Here is a 19,930-nt window from a genome sequence, read left to right as displayed (position 1 = left end):
TACCACCAAGTAACAGTTTGTGGATTAACCAAAAATCCTTAGAAGCAAGAGAGATTATAATTATCCTGTTCCTTCTGAATCTCCCATTTTTAAACTCACCCGCTGCCATTTCATTCCCTCTGTGAGGCTGCTCAGCAAGCGGGAAGGTGATGTTAGTTGACTTCGCTGTCACAGCTAAGGAGGTTTGGGACACCTGTAAGGAGGGTGTCAGGGAAGCGTGAAACACAATTGCCACACACCAACAGCCTTTCAGACCCTAATGTAGTGAAAGGATGTGCCTTTCTCTGAAATTCAGAGATCTAACTTGAGCTGTTTGTTTCTTGCAAGTCCATCTTGAAATCAGGCTGCAGGAAAAGAGCTGTAATGCCAGAGAACACCAGCATACTGAGTAAAGGAGGCATTAAACCATTTGTTCTTCCTGGCTGAAACACTATTATTTTTAACCTTTGGCTTTTGGAGTTAATGTTTTATATAACAATTGCACTAATCAACTGAGGCTTTTGCAGAATAGAGTGTATTTAATTACTAGCTCAGAGGCAGCAGTCCCAGATGTACTGGAACATAAAAAGCATTCAGACAAAGAGGTCTGTGTTCTACACAGCTGGCTAGCAAATGCAAAGGCTGCCCTTGGGCAGGCTTTAGCCTGGCCAACAGCGACACCGGGAGGAACACAACGGTTTTCAAAAAGGCTCTGCTACGCAAGTCCCTGTCCAAAATGCATATGCATTTTCTTATTATTTGGAGGAAAGTAATCAGCTGTATGGAAAATCAGTGCTAATAATTTAGCAGAAATGAAAGACTGTTAACCAGTATTTACCTCTGTACCAGCTATCCATAGGGCAACCATGTTCAAAATGTGAGCCAAGACACTTACTTCAAGCAACATTTCAGTGGCAGCAGATGTTTGCACACTGAAAGCAATTAATCCATCAGTTTTCAAACACCAAACATGTACCACATGACAGCATGGTTGCTGATTAAGGAATACTAAAGAGAAGCTACTAAAAAAAAATCCTTACTAAGTCACACTTTTTTACTCAAGAATTTGATTCTGTGTGATTAAGTCATTTTACCCCTATATTATAACCCTTAATTATTCTTCTGCTTCCACCCAGGAAAATAAGAGGACACACTTGTGCAATACATAGCCCACACATTAGTGCAGGACCAAGAATGACAGCAATTCAAAAAAAAATTTTTGAAAATCCAAGCAAAGTCTCCTTACTTTCGTGTAATTTACACTTTTTCACATAGTTACTAATGAAATCAATGCAGAGACACAAACGGGTTAGTACACGTAATGAGTCTTGAATGCAGCACCTAAACACGTGATTTCTCATACAGAAACATAGATGTCACAAATCAAAAGTTCTGGCAGCCATGTGGTTTTGAACTCATCCAGCAACAACACAGAATGATGAAAACACCAGAAGAAAATAACATGATATAACATGAATGGGCTGGTGTATTACTGCTGAAAGAAAATGGTGAACACTTTCCCTGTTGATTTAAATTCAACACTGCAGGACCACTTTTTGCGAAGTCCCACTGCTGGCAAGTAGTGTTCTTGGTTTCTGAAAATCATCACCTCTGCAAGAAGCTGTGATAGGACACAACAGGATAGAAGAAAAGCCGCCTACATCTCCCATTCTCACATTTCATTAAAAATCAATTTCTCTGTTTATCAGCAAAAATATTAATAGAATTTTCATCTTTCTTCAGGTAATAATATAGCAAAAAAAAAGGAAGTTGCTTGTAAGACTGTTCCCATCAAGGTCATTTCACAGTAAGCAATACTGTGCTAACAAATGAATTATTGATCACGTGTCATTTAACACTTGTTATTCACTGGTGTTACACACTCAGTGGTAATTAAGTTTATGCAACAGTGGAAGACGCTGATAGAATTTGTATTAAAACTGCAAGTCCATTATGTTGAACATACCAGTAGCTCCAAGACACATTTTATGAATTCTCAAAATTGCTTTCCCTGGGTGAGATAATCCACTGACAGCTAATGCAGTTCACAATCTCCTGAGTGGACTTTCCAAATTAAAGCAGGAATTGAGAAACTCTGTTCTTACAGTAACTTTAAACCTCCTTAGTTCATTACTTCATCATAACGATAACTATTTGTAGGCACCTGCATGCTTCCAAAGCATATTAGTCTGCTGCAACCTTTAAAAGATGCTCTTCCCAGAGCCATTTCACAGGAAGTCATTCAGCAAACCACTTCTAGTAGGATTGTTCATCACCACATGTAAGGAATTCAAAGCTGTCTGGAAAGACAAGCAGCACTATGATTACCTGCTCTGATGCCACATCTGCAGTCCATTGACAGTACAGATAACACATCTTCGGAATAGTAATTCCCATACTTTGCAAAAGTGGGGCTGATTTTGTAACCTACTTACAGAGAGCTCATTCTCTGCTGATATAGCATGGATCTAACCCACTTACTCCTGACACACAGAAGCAGTTACACAAGCACTCACGCTGAGTCCCCTGTAAGGCTGCCCTTACAAAAGCTTGCATTGAAGGAGGAATTATGTATCAAGATGTCAAGTTAGCCTTCAGAAGTTTAGTGTGTTTGCTATGCAGCCACCTCTTGATCACATTTGTACGTTTACTCCATTCGTATTAGTTTGCACATGAAGATTTGAAGACCAGTCAAACACCGGACTCACCATACCAGTTTTGTTCTTTTCATGAGCTGAGTTCCCATACCTAAAGCCAGGTGGCAGAATCAACCTTAATTCTGTAAATTAAACAACTGGACTTGTGAGATAGTTTTACCCTAAAGAGAGCTTCTATATTCAAGAAAAAATCAGACGCAACATGATTCAAAAACTATTATAAGCAGCAAGAAAAGAGGATTCTTGAACTAATTTCCCATTGTTAAGAGTTTCATAGTAACATTCAGTACCACAGAATAACATTAAAGAGTACAATCTTTATAAATTGGTGGTATTTGTCAAACAATTATAATTGGGAATTGAATTGCTTCTCTGTCATATCTGCTAGTGATTATCTGCCTGTTTAGGGTATACCATTTCATTCTGAGTGCTAAGGTACAACGTTCTTTAATGAAATGTTCAGACACAAAGAAGTAGAGGAGAGAATACTCCTGGTAGTAAGAGATTCAGTAAGAAAAAAAGCTTTGCCTACCTAATGTCTGATTTACAGAACACCAAAATACCTTATATAACACAGATGTAAAATTTAAAACACTATGCATTTTAAAACTGAACACAAAGCTGAAAGGAGACCAACTAGCATTGTGGTATGGTGGACTTCCAATCCAGTTCAAATGGAATTGCCATCAAAAGAACATCAAAGTAAATCAATAGTCAAATCATATTCCTAGAATCTGAGCCCATAATAAACAGTTCTGTCACATTCAGAGATAGTGGAAATTTGCTATATGACATTGAGAAGAAAAGAAATCCCCAGAAACAATACATTAAGACCCTCAGAAATTCCTCTGTGGAAAGCTAAAATCAGTCTAATAGCACTGTCTCTTTTCTCATCCTGAGTCTTGAGCAGGGTTCCTAAATGAGCCGTTGTTGCCTGTAGTCTCCAGTGGCCAAAAGAAACTCTCATTTGAGGTGAAACACAAGTAAACAATAAGTCATTCCCTAGAAAAGTATTTCCTCTGACTGCATCTCCAGGTCTCATCTCCAGCCAGTCTGCTTGTAGGGTATCACAACCTGATATGGACAACCTGAATTGGCTGTAACCCCTTCAAGTGTTAAATGAGATTCCAAGACACTACAGTAGACCTCCATCTCCCAACATATGCTGAAAGTCTCCTTTCTGAAATTGAGGCAGGAAAACTGAAGCAGAACTTTTATCCCAATGATTCTTTTCCCAGCTATCAACTTCGTGTCTGAAAATGGATAGTCCTCTGAATATTCCTGCTCAAAACCAGCAAATAAAACAAATGAGAAGCCCAATATATTTCACAAAATGTTCCTTTATTTATTCATTGAAAAATAGCCCTGTACTGCAGCCCAAATATCCCCCAGTAACAGGTACTGCAGGAAACTTGGCACACAGCTTGAAACACAGATGTAGCTGGAAATACCAGCAAAAGGTGGGGAGGGGATAGAGGCAGTGTTAGTACTGAAATACAGTGTTAAGGCAACAGGTTATCCAGGCCACCTGGACCCAAGGTGGTTAGTTTTAGTCACCCTCCCTTCCTCCCAAAGACCACAGACTTCTCATCTGAAGACGAAATTAGTAAATACATTCATAGAAAGTGAAGCAACTAAAGAGTAGCTGATTTTCTGACAGAATTGGTTTCATATAATTAATTTTTATCCCCATGATGCTTAGGAGCTGCTTGATGCAGAAATTCTAGGATGGTTCATAGCACAGCCGTTCAAAAGGTTGTTACTGAAACTTGATTCCTTGAGCCAAGGGCAAATCTTTGCTGTAGTTGATTGTACTGAAAGAGAAACCACAATTTATAGACCAGACAATCACTGACACCGTTTGTGCAGTCCACTTGCTATGTATAAGCTGTTATATCTAAACAAGACTTCTCTAAAGCAGTTTGCCTACTTAAAATTATGAACTAACTTTACTCCAGTTTTCAATATAGCAACCATATACAGGAAAAGACAACATTTGCCATTTTCTCTTCCTTTATGGAGGATCTTACTTCTCTTTATGTATTTAATCTCTTACTAGGAGAATGTCCAGATAGAAAAATCAAGGTGGGATTTCTCACGTTCATAAGTCTTTGCACGGGAAAAAAAAAGATAGCAGAGGTAAGAGCTATGGAAGTCAGCTGAGAACACTAATGCTCATCCACTATTGGCTGTGAGGAGATTTGTGGATAGATAACCAACATATAGCTGAATGACCTACCAGAGGCAATAGTGGTGGCCCCTCACTGTGGCTGCAACTCAGAGTATTTCCTGACAAGTTTCAGGCATTTTTCAGATGAATTTAAAATCAACCAATGGTGGGGAGAACCCCAAAACCACCTAATTTTTTTCTTTTGAAAAGTTAAAAAAAATGTCTTTATAAAAACCCTCCAAATCTTCTTTGGCTATTAATGTGAAAAAAAGGCAATTACACTTATAGATGGTTATCTCACATTCAGTAAAGACAATAGCCTTGTAGTCAAAGATTTATATGTTTTGAACTTTGGGAAGTTCATCTGTAATTTAAATTTATTTGTCTGTCTTACCAAGTAGACCGTCTCATATAAAGTTTCCATGAATCACTTCCAGATTCTCTTCCCCCACCAGTGTGCTTTTCACCACCTGTAGCAAAAACATTTTAAATTAAAACCTATTTTTGGACATGGCAATCTGGACTAATTCCAGGAGGTAAGACATTTTTATAAAAAAAATTGGAAAAACTATTCCTTTTCCTTGTCCTATATGTGAATTAAATTACCAACCCACACAACACACACAGCTAGCTCACTCCTCATGCTTGATGTAAAAAAAAATATCTCCCTGGAGTTCAAAATCCCATCATGGTGGCATGAAAGGACCTTGTTTTAAAAACATTTCTCCTAACACAAGACAAAAGTACAAGAATGTGCTGGTTCTTGTACTGCTTAAATGGTAAGGTTAATGCTTCTTCAACCCTAAGTATATAAAAAAAGAGAAAAAAAGGCAAAATTTTTTATTATAAGATTTTCTCACAAAAATGCTACATGCCATAAATCTTATATAAACTTACCAATATACACAGAATTGCCCAAGATTGTTTTAATTAAAACTTTTATAAAGTTTTCCACCTGGCCATATCTTTAAATACTTCCAGAATATATATCTAAGTAACATTCCTTTGATGGAGAGGAGGACAAGGAAATAACACATGGAATTTTTAAAAACCTAGTACAGCTATTTTTAAAAGTTTAAATCTAACTACTGCTAGTCAATATCTGTTTTCTACTAAAGCAGTATGATTCAAAATTAACTTTGATTTCATCACATTTAGTCATTTAAATTGACTGATTAAAACCTTGACAAAGGACAAGTAACATACCAAAAGCACCTCCAATCTCAGCTCCACTGGTTGGGATGTTAACATTCACAATGCCACAGTCAGATCCCTTTGGCCTACAAACAAAGATAAGGTACAATTCCTCCTTAGGATCAGGAAAGGTTCCCTCCCTAAAATGAAGGCTGTAAAATGCTCAACTAGCATTATGCAGATGTTTACAAAAGACATGAAAGACTAATCTTATGTACCTCAGAAAAGTAAAAAAATAATTTAAATTATACCCTAGCCAGCGGAAAATCCTTCCCAAATCCTTGGTAAAGATACTGCTGGAAAGACCTTGTTTTACTTCATTATTCCAGGCAAAAACCTCCTCTTCCTCCTAGAAGAAGCGTGTGTCAATGGTTAAGCCATGACCATCCAAAGCAAAGCAGTCACAAAGAAGCTCTGTGAGAAAAAACCCAATAAACCACAGCCATAATACAAATGTACAGAAGGGCACTGGGCAAATACACATGTGCCACGTCAGCAATACCTGCACTGCTGCATGGAACACAGTCTGCTTTTGAACAGGTGTGAACAGCATCAACCATGAACACTAACAACAGCAACCTGTTCCTGTATCTCACCCTAACTCCAGCGCTCTTCACAGAAATGGAGCTACACATTGAGTTGAACAGTGGCTCTCTCACAGTGCAGAACAAGAGCCACCACCTCTTGAAGGGCTGGGACAACTGTATGGACGTGACACATGTCTGATTTCTCTCTTGTGACTCTACTGTTACCATCCTTGACACTTGTTTCACCAGTGTTATTTTACCTTAAATTTCAGCACATACAATATGGGGGCAAACGTCTCAGTGTGGACAATGGGCGCGTCATGAGGAAGGCCAGTCACAATGGTTGGTTCAACATAGTTCCCAGGGCGATTTATAACCTTCAAAATAAATAAAAAATAACCAAGTAAGTTCCAATCAGCATCCAGCTTAGTATTAGTGCAGGAAAGGAATCTTTCATGGTCTGACCAATACAGTTGAGAAATCAGAAACAGAAGGCCAGATAGGATGAATAACTTAAATTTTACTTATTTAAGTATTTAAAATATAGAAGCACAACTTATGTCCACTAAAGATATAATCAAGTTGTAATGTCTAGCAGCTGAAACTTCCTTTCTCCTGCTTGTAAGCTACTCAGAATTTTAAAGTACATAGAAGTTGCCAATGAAAGACAAGAAGTCCCAGAACAATAAGTCAATGAGAATTAAACATCCTATATGATGAAGATGTACAAGTGGTTGTCTTATATCTCCAGTATTTCCTCAAGCTAGATATTGCGAGGGACAGAACTGCAATTTTCCTTTGTTACATGTTTGACATTCACCATATACATTGTTTTGTTTTTTTTTTATTTTCACTATCACTTGCAATTGGGGAGTGGTGTAAGAGTAGCTTCCAAGCAGAATTGCCTTTACCCTGAAGACAGGATTCCAATTCAAACAATTCTCAGTCTGACTAACCTAACATCCTGTAGAGGCTGACAAGACAAGCTGAAGTACAAGTTTGGCCTAAGCCATCATGTTACTGTATTTTTTTCCTAGAGCACAAACTGTAGCAGGGAAAATAAAAGTTAAGTCACCTTTCCACCACAGACCACAGAGCCACCTTGTTGTTTTGCTTGTTCTACTGCATCAAGGAACATTTTCACTGCTTCTTTGGTATGAAGAGGCCCATACAGAGTGTCAGCTGAAAAAAGATTCAGAAGCATACTTTCATCAAAACTGTGTATGTTTGCAAATATTCCTATCTTAGATAAGATAATCTGTCCAGGATGACCAGTATTACCCAGATTCTTCATTTTCCTTTCTGAGTCTGTATTTTAACTGAAACCAGCTGTTTCCCCTGGTATATTGCTAAACTTAAGATAATTTGGATCTATAATCACTTCAGAATTTAAACAGAAAGAAACCAACAGCAAATTGTTTCCTAAACCCATGAGATGGAAATAGCTACTTACAATCCCATGGATCACCGATGCGGACCTGGGCATAGGCCTTGGCAAGCTTTGCCACCACCTCATCATGGATGCTTTCATGGAGAAACTAAAACATGGTAACAAAGTTGTAAGACAGGGAAGCCTATGTAACTGCTCCTGAAGTACTACTGCACTTTGAAGGGGGCTGAATGAAAGAACAGAAATACTGTTGTTCATATTCAGCAAATCCCAAAATTAAAAAGAGACAGAGGCCAAGGCCTCTGAAATAGCACTAACACCAGAAAATGAAGATGTAAAACCTTCATCATAAAAATTCAAAACAAGCCAAGTAACAAAAATCTGTTTTAATTTTACCCCATCTCAGATCAGTACTATCAATGTGCACCATAAACATTTCAGTTTAGTGTTCTAGAACAAACACTCCAGAAATTTTATTGCTCCAGTTTGAGGAATCACTGCTCATCCAATACACCTGAATCAATTTACCCACATCCATTTTACCTAATATTTACTGAATTAACCCAACAGTGACAAGATGGACACTGACACTATAACACTGTTGAACTTGTTGAAAATGATTGGTTAAGAATTAATAACAAAGCAGGTAACACACGCACTCTTGCTTTGCTGCAATATAAACACTGAACCAAAATTTGCAGCAGTCACAAGCAAAGCTCTGGTAATGAAAACAGAAATACAGAACTTTGCCAAGTACTATTTTCCTGACTTAAAGCACAGTTAGAAATACATACAAAGAAACTGTTTAGAGCTAGAATTATACTGAAATGAAACTATGTTCTTATTTTCCTAACATACTTTTTTTGACAAAATAAAAGTGTGTTTCAAATATTATTTGTTGCTCTTCACAATATTAGGAATTGTTAGTCATTTTCTCAGCCAATCTGGAATTTTTTTTAAATTAATTTAATTTAATTAAGTTAAAATACAGAGCTACCTAAACGAGACAATACACATTTACTCACCAGCCTTCTAGCAGTTGTGCACCTCTGACCTGCTGTTCCCACAGCAGCAAATAGAGCAGATGGAATGACTAGGTTTAGATCTGCGTCTTCAAACACTTAAAAAAAAATTAAAATATGAGCATGTTACTGGAGTAAACAGGCAGTTCACAAGACTTAAGATGCTAAACAATATTAGAAACTGACAGGTTGGTCATGAATCTTTAGGAATAGTTGCACAAGTTGGAACAGTTGCACAGCATGGTAAGATACAAAGAAACGCCTTGAAACTCCTACTATTTCTCTGCAGCTGGAATCAGTCACATGCAATTGGAACATAACTGTAGGTTTGAACTACTGAAGGGAGCCTTTTTCAATAAAGTTTGCAAATAATTCTAGCTTCCTTTTAATTCAGGAAACCACAAGCAATTTCTTGCCATTTCTCCAATCTGTCTCTCACTAAGTAGTTTATCAGCATAAAGTAACAATCATAAAGTGTATCCACATGGCCTTACAAAAAGCACAGCTAAAACACACAGGTGTACAGTAATATAAAATGTACAATGAGCTGAACAAATACATCTGGCTAGAAGACATTGAAATGTTTTATGAAGCTCAAACGATCCCCAAAATATCACTTGGCTTAACCAGTCCCAAAAAAAGTCTCTTAAGCATCCAAAATCTGTACAAAGTTTGGGATGAAGACCAGCCAAAAAATGAATATGTGATCATTCAAAGTCAATTCCAAAAAAAGCAGGACTCTAACATTAAAAAATAAACAATTTTCAAAGCATAAAACAAGTTTATACTGCTGGCTACAAAGCAGCATAGAAAAAAAGAAGGACTGCTCAAATGTGATTTTCAAAAGAGTAGATGATGTAGCATCATGTTTGTACTTCAAAAGAGTATATATATGTAAATAAGCACATTTGTCCAGAATATGAGAAAAGTGAAACAAAAGGCAACAGCACAACAGGACAGCAATTTAGGTATTTACTGAGCTTATATATTCTTTCTGCAATGTTGGTCAGCCTTGTAGTATTTGTTGTTTTTCTAGGAACTGGATCATACCCTAAGGCACTTAAACCTGAAAAATGTGCTACTGAAATAAATATCTTTATGCTTTTCTTTCAAGTATCATAAGAACCTTATACTTTATATATATATATACTTATGCTCTAAAATGCCTAAAGTGTAGTGTTCACAAGATTATATATAAAGTGCAGACCAGCATTTCCCAGGAAAATGGTGAAGTTGTTATGGATGGAAGCATCCAGAAGGTATGAGGCACATGGGGACATGGTTTACTGATGAATATGCTGTTGCTGCATTAAGAGCTAAAGTCAATCTTAAAGGTCTTTCCCAACCTTAATGATTCTACAACTAAAACTATCCTATAATCAAACTTGCTTAGTTTAACATTGTCCACAACCCATTATTGAAGCTTACTGCTTCTCTCATTCCATTCTCCTCTTCAACACTGATTACTTATGAGACCTTGGAATCTTACTCTTTGTCTTAAAACAAAGAGTAAGATTCTGTCTTAAAACTGCTCCCTCCACAATACTAAAGACAGAAAAATCCCACAACATTCTATTATTCTACACAAACTAGATGTACTTTTAAAAGCCCAGGGCTGGGGGGGAACAAATAAAAGAAACAGAAAAAAAAGTGACAATTAGCTATGAATATTTGCATACTAGCTTCCAAATATAATCTATGGGACTAAATTTCTACAGCACATATTACCAATAATGGCATTGTTTCCTCCCAATTCCAGCAGGCTTCGACCTAATGAAAAACACAAAATAAGTTATACCATAGCCACAAATATTCCCTGTACCTCAGTGAGACTACCTCTAACTAGAGCTAAGCTTCATGAAACATATTTTTAAGGATAAACAAACATTTTAGAGATCACAGTCTAGACAAAGCAGAAAATTACACCAAATACTACATCTATCACATGTCATGAGGATACGTGCACAGCAGTTATGGCACAATGAAGTTTAAAAAGATAGGCAAAAAAATAGCACTGGAAAGAAAAAAATTGAAACAGGAAAAAGTAGCAGCATAAATAGTATGACATAGATAAAGAATAAGGTCCTACAAAGATCAAAATGCACATAAAATTTAACTAAGCTCATTTATTTCCCTGGCAACTGTTTATCTACAATCTGAGACAAAAAATAACCACCTGTATCTGGGTGAATATTTGCTATCTGTTCTGGTTTCTGGGGGGCTTTTTTACACTTGCATGCACTTCAAATGTATAAAACAAAAAAATATGTTTGCAAGGTGCTGCTCATAAACTAAGAAGTAAGAATCTAGCAGCTGAGATTCTTGCCTGTACACTTTTAAATATTTGCAACAAAAACAGCACCTCCAAAATCATCATTGTATTTATCAGGAGTAAAAGGTGAGGGGGACTGTATTCATGTATTCTATTCACATTGGCAAAAGACCATAAGCTCTGGTTGTTCACCCTAAAAATCTCCATACAACTAAATACTAATGGACACCACTACACCTCTCCTCACATTAATGGTAAGACTATGGATTTGCAGATAAACTGAAAAAAATCTGAATTGTAACAGAACTGAAAATGACATATGTATCTACAAGCAGTTTGAAATCCCCATTTATCCAAGACAAAAAAAAAAAAAAAGTAACACAGCTGAAAACTGTGTTACTGTTATTTTAAAATCTTATGGGGCACTGCTGCCCTCACCAAACATGGAAATAAATAGAGAAGAACCCACACACTCACCAAATCTCTCCTGAACCATAAGTGCTACTTGTTTGCCCACTTTTGTGCTGCCAGTGAAGGACAAGAGGTCCATTCTCTCATCTCTAGCCATTGCTGTCCTGCACAATGGGACACAAAGCACTGTGCTCAACAAAAGAAATGCAGACAGAAGAGCAGCTTACACCTTCCACATATATCAACTTCAACCAGGGAGAGCTTTAAAGCCAGAGTTTCTTTGAAACATCAGGCAACTGAGCTAATGGCAGGAAAGCTTCCCCTTAGCCAGAAAAAAAGGAACAAGGCTGTTTCCATCCACATTTTTAGGCCAAAAAGCATCACCTGTAGTGACACTGACATTCAGTCTAAAGTATATTGTGAGATTAGTTCCAATTGTTATGATCCACAAGAAAACATGCAAATCTATGACTTTTTTTAATGTTTGCCATATGCTTTGCCTTCTCTTAAAATACTCAAAAGATATATCTGAATGTACATTTGTACTGGGGATTTCCTCATGGTAAAAATCAAGCAAAGTGATTTAGATTGTACAGCTTCCAAGCACAGATCTATGAGCAAGTGCAGAGCTCTGCACGAACATGGGAAAGGGGAATTATTCTCCTCCACAACTAATCTAAAAGGCACTATACATTGAAAACTCTCAAGAAGATGGTAAGGGAACCTAATATTAGCTGTAGTCTTTGAGTGTCAGCATATGCAGAAGTGGAATATAACCTTAGTCATGCCTCTTCATTAAATATCTGACAAGTTCTTTGTTTGCAGCTGATCTCACAGCAGCAAGTAGACATATGTATTATATTTATTGCAGGACTAGAGCCAGAGTTGCAGACCGGCTGATAAAAATCATGACAACATGTGCATTCCTAGAGACTAGAATAACTTCACAAGTACCTCAAAGTATATTTTTTTCCTTTTATAAACCTTCACAAAACACAAGAAATATTACCTACCCAATGTCTGCTCCACCACAAACCAGAGAGCAGATCGCTCCAGGCAACTTGTTATCCTCCAAGACTTTTGCAATTATCCTGGAATCAAAGATGTAGAAATGTTAAGAGATTTCTGACAAGCGCAAATGGGGAATGAACCATTAGAACTGTCTGGGGATTTTGGGGTAGTAGTGGTTTGGGGTAATTGTTCTCAGGAGTTAATATTAGATCTGCAAGACTTTTAAGTGGCCTACTTTTATTTAGCATTTTAAAATAAATGTTATGGGTAATGCACAGTAAGTATTTAAAATGTTGATATAAAGTAACAATAAACCTAAAGGAAGTATCACTATGAAATTTATTCTTTGGAAAAGTTCTCCTTTTTATTGAGATGAAGATCAAAGAAACCAGAACTCACTTTGTAACAGCAACACTAACAAGGGATGTTGTAGGAGCACCCTTCCTAGAAAGTGAAAAAAAATTTACATTATCTTCTTATTGAATTCTTTAAGAATAAGAAATAATTCAAATAAGCAATTTTTAGGGTCTCTGATCTACAGCACAGGCATTTCCTTCTGCAGCTGAGCATTCAGAACTTCTACTGAAATCCATGTAGACAATGGCTAGGCCAGACTTTAGAATGAAGGAGGTAGATGAAAGCAAAGTAGGAGATAGGAGAGAAAGTAAAGCTGCTTATTCAGATTTTTAATCTTAACTGTACTAACTTGGAATATATTAACTACCACAGCTGCAAGCCCTCACCCTGGGTTCTTTATTCATAGGCCATCTGGCTAAGTCCTGGATGGATCTGCACCACAGTACCTCAAAAAAGAGGTTACCACAAAATTAAAAAAAGCTCTGACTAAAAATTATTTACGCCTACCCTAGATAGAATCAAATATCCAGAAACACTTGACACTCAATAGCAATTTCATGCCTGATTTAAAAGCTTTCCAATTTATGAAAACTGTTAGCAAGGTGGACAGCTAGCTCTTACCAGAGGCAAGCGTTTCCACAGATCATTGCAATCGCGCTGTTCCACCCATAAACTGCCACGGGGAAGTTGAAGGCCGTGATGACTCCAACCAGCCCAACAGGATTCCACTGCTCTATAAGGGCATGGCCAGGTCCTGAAAGCAAAGCCACAACATAATACAGTTTTCATCCATTTAATGTCTCGGGTTTTTCTAAAAAGGGAAAATATGTAAGCAAGAAACCTAGCATCACTCTTCAGTCCACCACAGCCTTAGCTTGCAAAGAGCTGTGTTATTTGTGTTCTGCAGCTGACCTGGATCAAGGTTAGCTAGACTGTGCAAAAAGCTAATGATCTGACAACACAAAGTTTTATTATTTTAAACATAATGATGACTTGTGGTAATCGATAACTGACAAGGAGGTCTCTCCTTTCTAAGTACACTTCAAAACTTTTTACATACTGTTCTCTACCACCTTTCATCAATTAAAAAACCAAAGAGAATCTAATGCTTCAAAGAAGAGAGAAAGTGGATGGACTGACTTGCTTATCTGTCACTTCGTTAGGTACTTCAATAGCTGGCACTACTGCGCACCACATCTATTCCTAAAGCTCCCTAAATAACACACAGAACAGAGATCTTGATGCACTACAAGACCGTATATTTAAGCAATACCTCCATATCTTATTTTCTTTAAAGAAAAAAACACCAAACACCAAAAAAAAACCATAAAACTCCACAAACAAAACAAAAAAAATAACACATACTTACTTTCTGAAGGCAAAATAGGTCCACCAATCATTCGGGACAAACCAACAGCATAGTCACAGACATCAACATACTCCTGCACTTCCCCAACACCCTCGACAAAAATCTTTCCCATTTCCAAAGAGACCTGAAAAAATTCAGAGTAAGACAAACTTTTTTACAAAATTCCCGTGGATCCCTAATATATTTTGTCTCCACTTAATGTCAGGTGCATATCTACTGACCAAGTAAGATTTTAACACACACTTTTTCATTAGGAGATTCACCTCTTCCCCAGTTATTCAGAACTTAAAGAAACAACACACTAGACAACTGGACAAGGGTCATATCCCAATACAACAGGAAGAAATTAAAAAAGGAAATTAATGGAGAAAAATTTTTAAAAAACTACTTGAAAGGAGGATCCAATACTAAGGATATGTTTTGATCAACAATACCTTGGATTTACATCAGCAGGCTTGCTTACATTGTGGGCCAGACAAGGTACAAGTTGAAAAAGAGGGATTACTCTGCTCCAGCCAAAGAAAACAGCCACTTACATTTTTCATAAGCAAACTACTCATTTTACAATATTTAAAAGCAAATTTGAAAGATTTCATTTGCAGACACTGCTGAAAATGCTTTTATAAGTTTAGTATTTTAGTAACCTGGGATGTTTAGGATCAATTTATTGATTTTTTTTCCCTGAAGTTGACCTTAAACTACATCCTTCTCTTAAAATTATGTTAGACTTACTCCACTGAAATATATCAGTGAGAATAATCTGGTATTTGAAGATATCGCCATCCAGAAATGAGAAAATCTCAAAATTTGGGAGCTGAAAAATCACCTACTTATCTCCACGCAGTTTTGTGGTCATGCTCTGATAGCTAGATGTGGACTTCATGCAGATAACACCTGACACTTTACAGTGATGACTGTACTTTAAAAAGGCTGTTAAATGATGCATGAGGTTCAAAGGATTTCCACAGGATTTTTCTCTCCATATGAAAGTTAACATAAAGACGACTGACTGTATTTCTCTGATGCCTGTGTTTATCTCAAGACAGAAGGAACAGCCCTTATCTTTGACCAAAAACAGAGCAGCATCCGACATATCTACTCAGAAACACAGCAGTGGGTCTGTAAGTGCAGTAGAAACACCTGGATACTTCACTAGGGCATGGCAAGGTGAGCCTGGAAATCTCCTACAGTGTTTGAGAAAAATGAGTTTCTATACAGCTCCTTTTTACATATCCTACAGCCAGGCAAAGTCCTAAAACCTGAATACCTACTGCACTTCTTTCACCCTGAAATTCATCCCCAATCCTAGCAGAGCTGAACACGCATATTATCTGTTTGGGAAAACTAAGAAAATATGGCAAGAAGCCATAAGTTTTGGTCAAGAATAGAGAACAAACTTCTGTATGTCCACACTCATCAGGGAAGCTCTACTGTTTTTAAATACAGAAGTATGTTAGCACTCTAATTCCACAACAGAAACTGCGCTGAGGAGACAACATCAAGGGAAACAGCAGAACAAGGTTTTGAAGGTTAACAATATGGGCTTGACTACACACGGAGTTATTCACAGCTGTTTCTGAACAGCAGCACAGACAGGCAAGCCCTGCAAAAAGAAAGTGGAAGTTCCCCACTTGACTCCTTTTCTTCCCTAGCAAGAAAAGGAGTAAAGCAAGAATTTTAAAGGAGTGGTCCTTCAGCCTTTATGTCCTGCACGGCACTGCAAGATCATCTCATTAAGACCGTCTCAACTTCTGAAGCCTCATGTTTCCACATGTCACTTGGCAAAGTCCTACAGATCATCAGAAAGAGCTCAAAGCTACAAGCTCTGTATTAAGGGAAGGTCTTTTTCAAGATACTTTTAGTATGAGGAAGTGCCCTATCTGACAGACAAGAGGGAAAATAGCAGGGCAACAGTTGCACCACTCACCCCAGAGAAGCCCACAATAAATTTTCTTTTCCTATTACAAATTGTCAATTCACAGAATCACAGAATATCCTGAGTTCAAAGGGACCCACAGGGATCAAGTCCAGCTCCTGGTCAAGCACTCTCTCCAGGAATCACACCATGTGCTTGAGAGCATTGCCCAAATGCCTCTTGAACTCTGTCAGGCTTGGTGCTGTGACCACTTTGCTGGGGAGCCTGTTCAGTGCCCAAACATCCTCTGGGTGAAGAGCCTTTTCTTAATAAGTAACCAAACTCTCAGCTGACACAGCTTCATGCCATTTCTATACCATAATAATTTTTTTTAGTTCTTTTTAAAATTAAAAGGTAATAAGGCAAGCTAATGGAAATAACAGCAATTACTTAACAATTACTAAGGTTAGTATTGCAGAGAAAACTTAGTATTACTGAAAAAAAGCAGTTTTGACATACCACTCACCCTCATTCCCCACTCCACCTCCCAAAAAATGTGGGCTACTTCTGAAAATACCTTACCAAGCTTCCTAGAACTTTGATTTTTTGTCTCAGGGCATCACCAATCTGTCGCACTATTTCTCCCCGTTTAGGTGCAGGGATCTAGTCAAAAGAAAACAGAGGAATCTATGTGAGATTGAAAATCTGTAACTCCTGCTATATATATACTTCTAGTTTTCTGTCCTTGCAGTAAGCAAGGACTGATTGCTGTGCTTTTTTGCTTATCTTCTGAAGACACTGTTACTTGTTCATTTTTATCATGTGCACTGGTTTACAAGAAACTGTTTTCTGCCTCAGGGACTGATAGCAGTACAAACATTTTGTCTGTTCAAAACTTCAGTTTCACTAAATATTGCCAAAAGCATTCAGATTAATTCTATTACTTCTGTTCAACTACATCAGCCCAAATGCAACCAATCAGCTGCATCTCAAGAAATAAGCATTTTCATAAAAGTGCACTTAATGGTTTCTGAGCCTTGAAGTGTACTTAATAACACACTTTCAAACTTTCTTTTAGTATGACATTTACCTTGTTAGCAGAAATTAAGACACACAAAAAACTCAATCATGAAAATATTAAGCTCATACACCTACTCTTAATATTTTTTTTTAATGTGGTACCAGTATGGTAAATAATAATGCATAGCATCAATTTGCAAACCATATGCAATCAGTTCTCTATAGAAACAAGACTGAGGAAAAATGCATAAACCATGCAAGCATATCTCTTTACAGACAATATCTTTTCAAATAAGCTCATTACAAACAGCAAAGTTCACAAATTAATAACAAATAGGTTTGAGAAAAAGCCTTCAAGAAACATTTGATGCGTTGATTCATTTTTTGTTGGATTGCTTTCATGTTATTGCCGAACATGTTAAGAGTTACCAACATTATACCCACAAACTGTAACAAAAAAAACACTAACATATTCTGAGGAAGCTGTTTTGTTTATCCTAAACTTTGTTGTCTTCAGACGAGGTAAACTACTTTGCTGGCTAAAACACAGCGTGCACATTGCCTTTTGAAATCCAAAGAAACAACAGGTAGCTGTAAGAACCAAGCCTGGCACTGCCAGCAACAGAATGGGTGCCGGCTGGACACAGCTGGTAGGTCTGCATGGGGAACTACAGCTTGCTAAGGAAAAACAGCTTAGCTATTACATACAACGTAACACTAATGCTTTTGAACCACACAGCCGTTCCGTGAAATACCAAGACAGCAGGTGAAACAAAAACCCCCATGCTTATAACCAGCAGTTGTTCCCACACCAGGGAACAAGAAGATGAACAGAAGTTACTCCTCCAAATACTCCACATATCTCTCCCAGAAGAGGGGGTGACAGGAAGTGAAACATGCACAGGGACAGTTTACTTGCTACACGGTTTCTGAACTTCACCAGACCTGTTGGCAACAGCACACAGGCACAAGCCTTGGTAAATCTGCCAGGGTTTTCAAAACAAATATATCCCACAAGTCAATGTCCTCATCTTTGTACCTCAATGGCATCACACACACAAACTATCTGGGTTTGTTTCTTGAGGTCCCCATTGCAGATTTTTGCGCTAATGCACCACACACAGTACGAACACATTTTTACACCTTCACTTTATGGGGCAATTAATAGCCTGTCTCTGCCAGAGATCTGTAATAAAAGAGAAATCTCCATTAACTTACATCAGCCCAGACCTTCCATGCCTCTTTAGCCTTCTTTACTGTTTCTTCATAATCCTCCAAATTACCCTACATGACGAAGCACATCAAAGTTAAGAAAATCAAATCCCCAAAAGAAATGCCACAAAAAAGCTTCTGCATCCAACTCAAGATATTTTTATAGAGAGTACTTGCACTACAGGGTGCGACTTTTATAGGATGCCTGTAACTTGACACAATTTGGATCCAATATTACAAATTGTCTGAAGCCACTGTCAATGAAAAGCACATGTGCTACCTAAATTAAAAAAAAAACAAACAAAAACCACCCAAAACAAAAACAAACAAATAAAAAAAAAAAAAGAAAAAAAAAACACAAGCAGAAATTTTCATTCAGGTGTTTGAGGAAGCTCCATATAGAATAACGGACGGTTTTATATACGTTTGTATCTAGACATACATACACACATATACAAATATGTCCTACTCCATCAGCATCACTGGGCATCAAGGGTTAGTTGAGTCCTAATACACAAAAGGAGTAGATTACTATTCTTTTACTGTAAGAATAGTGCTATTCTTACAGTAAAAACATTCACAAATTTACTACTTGAATGCCACGTTGGTCTCCTAACTACTTGCTCCCAGGCCTCTCATCCCTACTAAATAGGCACAATCTGCCCCTATTCTGCAATTTCCCTCAGGACAAACGAAAAGGGAAGGGAGGAGCCCTTGCTCTTCCCAACAACGCTTGCAAGAGTGCAAGGCGGAGGGCTGAAGGACAAGTTAAAAAAAAAAAAAAAAAAAGAAAAAAAAAAAAGGGCAAACAAACTGTTTTTCTTCCCAGGAAAGCCGCAGGCATATTGCCAGCAGTAGGCCCTGGCTGCGAGGAGCACCAGCGGTCGCCCTGGACTCAACATCCCACGGACCCTGAAGTGGAATCGGGAGTTTCGTGCCCTTCGCCACCCGGGTGGCGGGCAGGGGCAGCGCCCAAACCAAGGCCCCAGGACGCCCCGCTCCGGTGACAGGGCCCGCGGGCAGCTCCCTCCCCGCCGGTGCTGCCCCCGGCCGCGCTCACCTGCCGGACGCTGGCGATGGGCTCGTTGTTGGCGGGGCAGTACGTGGTCACCACCTAGAGCAGGACGAGAGCGGTGAGCGGCAGGGCCCCTTCCCCCGGGCCACGGGGCGCGACCCCCGAGGCCCGGCCGCCCCCCACCCCCGCGACCCCGCACCTGCCCGCGGCCGCCCCAGCGCCCGTTGTACACTCCCGGGTTCTCCTCCTGCAGCCCCAGCTCCCGCAGCCACGCGTAGCGCTCCTGGTTGATCAGCAGCGTGGACATGGCGGCGGCCGGCGGCGACCCTGCCCTCGGCAGCGGCAGCGGCAGCAGCGCAGCGAAGGCGCGGCGAAACCCCAGCATGGCCGGCGGCTGCCAGCGCGAGGGGACGGGGCAATGGCCGCCGCGCCCCGCCCGCCCGCGGCCATTGGCGGCGCCCTGCTCGCG

At 38.7% G+C, this 19,930-nt stretch overlaps 1 protein-coding gene across 1 annotated transcript; it reads right to left on the bottom strand.

Moving 5' to 3' along the window:
* Positions 1–3,956: 3,956 nt before the first annotated feature.
* Positions 3,957–19,892, bottom strand: ALDH7A1 (aldehyde dehydrogenase 7 family member A1). Its single transcript, XM_074532218.1, has 18 exons — positions 19,661–19,892; positions 19,507–19,560; positions 18,453–18,518; positions 16,797–16,877; positions 14,360–14,483; positions 13,612–13,744; positions 13,033–13,077; positions 12,636–12,713; positions 11,689–11,786; positions 10,668–10,709; positions 8,943–9,037; positions 7,981–8,065; positions 7,603–7,709; positions 6,788–6,904; positions 6,252–6,349; positions 6,013–6,086; positions 5,201–5,276; positions 3,957–4,450 (listed from the first exon to the last, which is right to left on the bottom strand). The coding sequence occupies exons 1-18, from the start codon at positions 19,844–19,846 to the stop codon at positions 4,396–4,398; spliced, it is 1,614 nt and encodes a 537-aa protein (XP_074388319.1). The 5' UTR covers positions 19,847–19,892; the 3' UTR covers positions 3,957–4,395.
* Between the last annotated feature and the right edge of the window lie 38 nt (positions 19,893–19,930).

The sequence above is a fragment of the Zonotrichia albicollis genome, chromosome Z (genome assembly GCF_047830755.1).
Source record: "Zonotrichia albicollis isolate bZonAlb1 chromosome Z, bZonAlb1.hap1, whole genome shotgun sequence".
NCBI lineage: Eukaryota > Metazoa > Chordata > Aves > Passeriformes > Passerellidae > Zonotrichia > Zonotrichia albicollis.
Note: the sequence above shows the minus strand (reverse complement) of the source record. Positions and strands in the feature narration are given on the sequence as shown.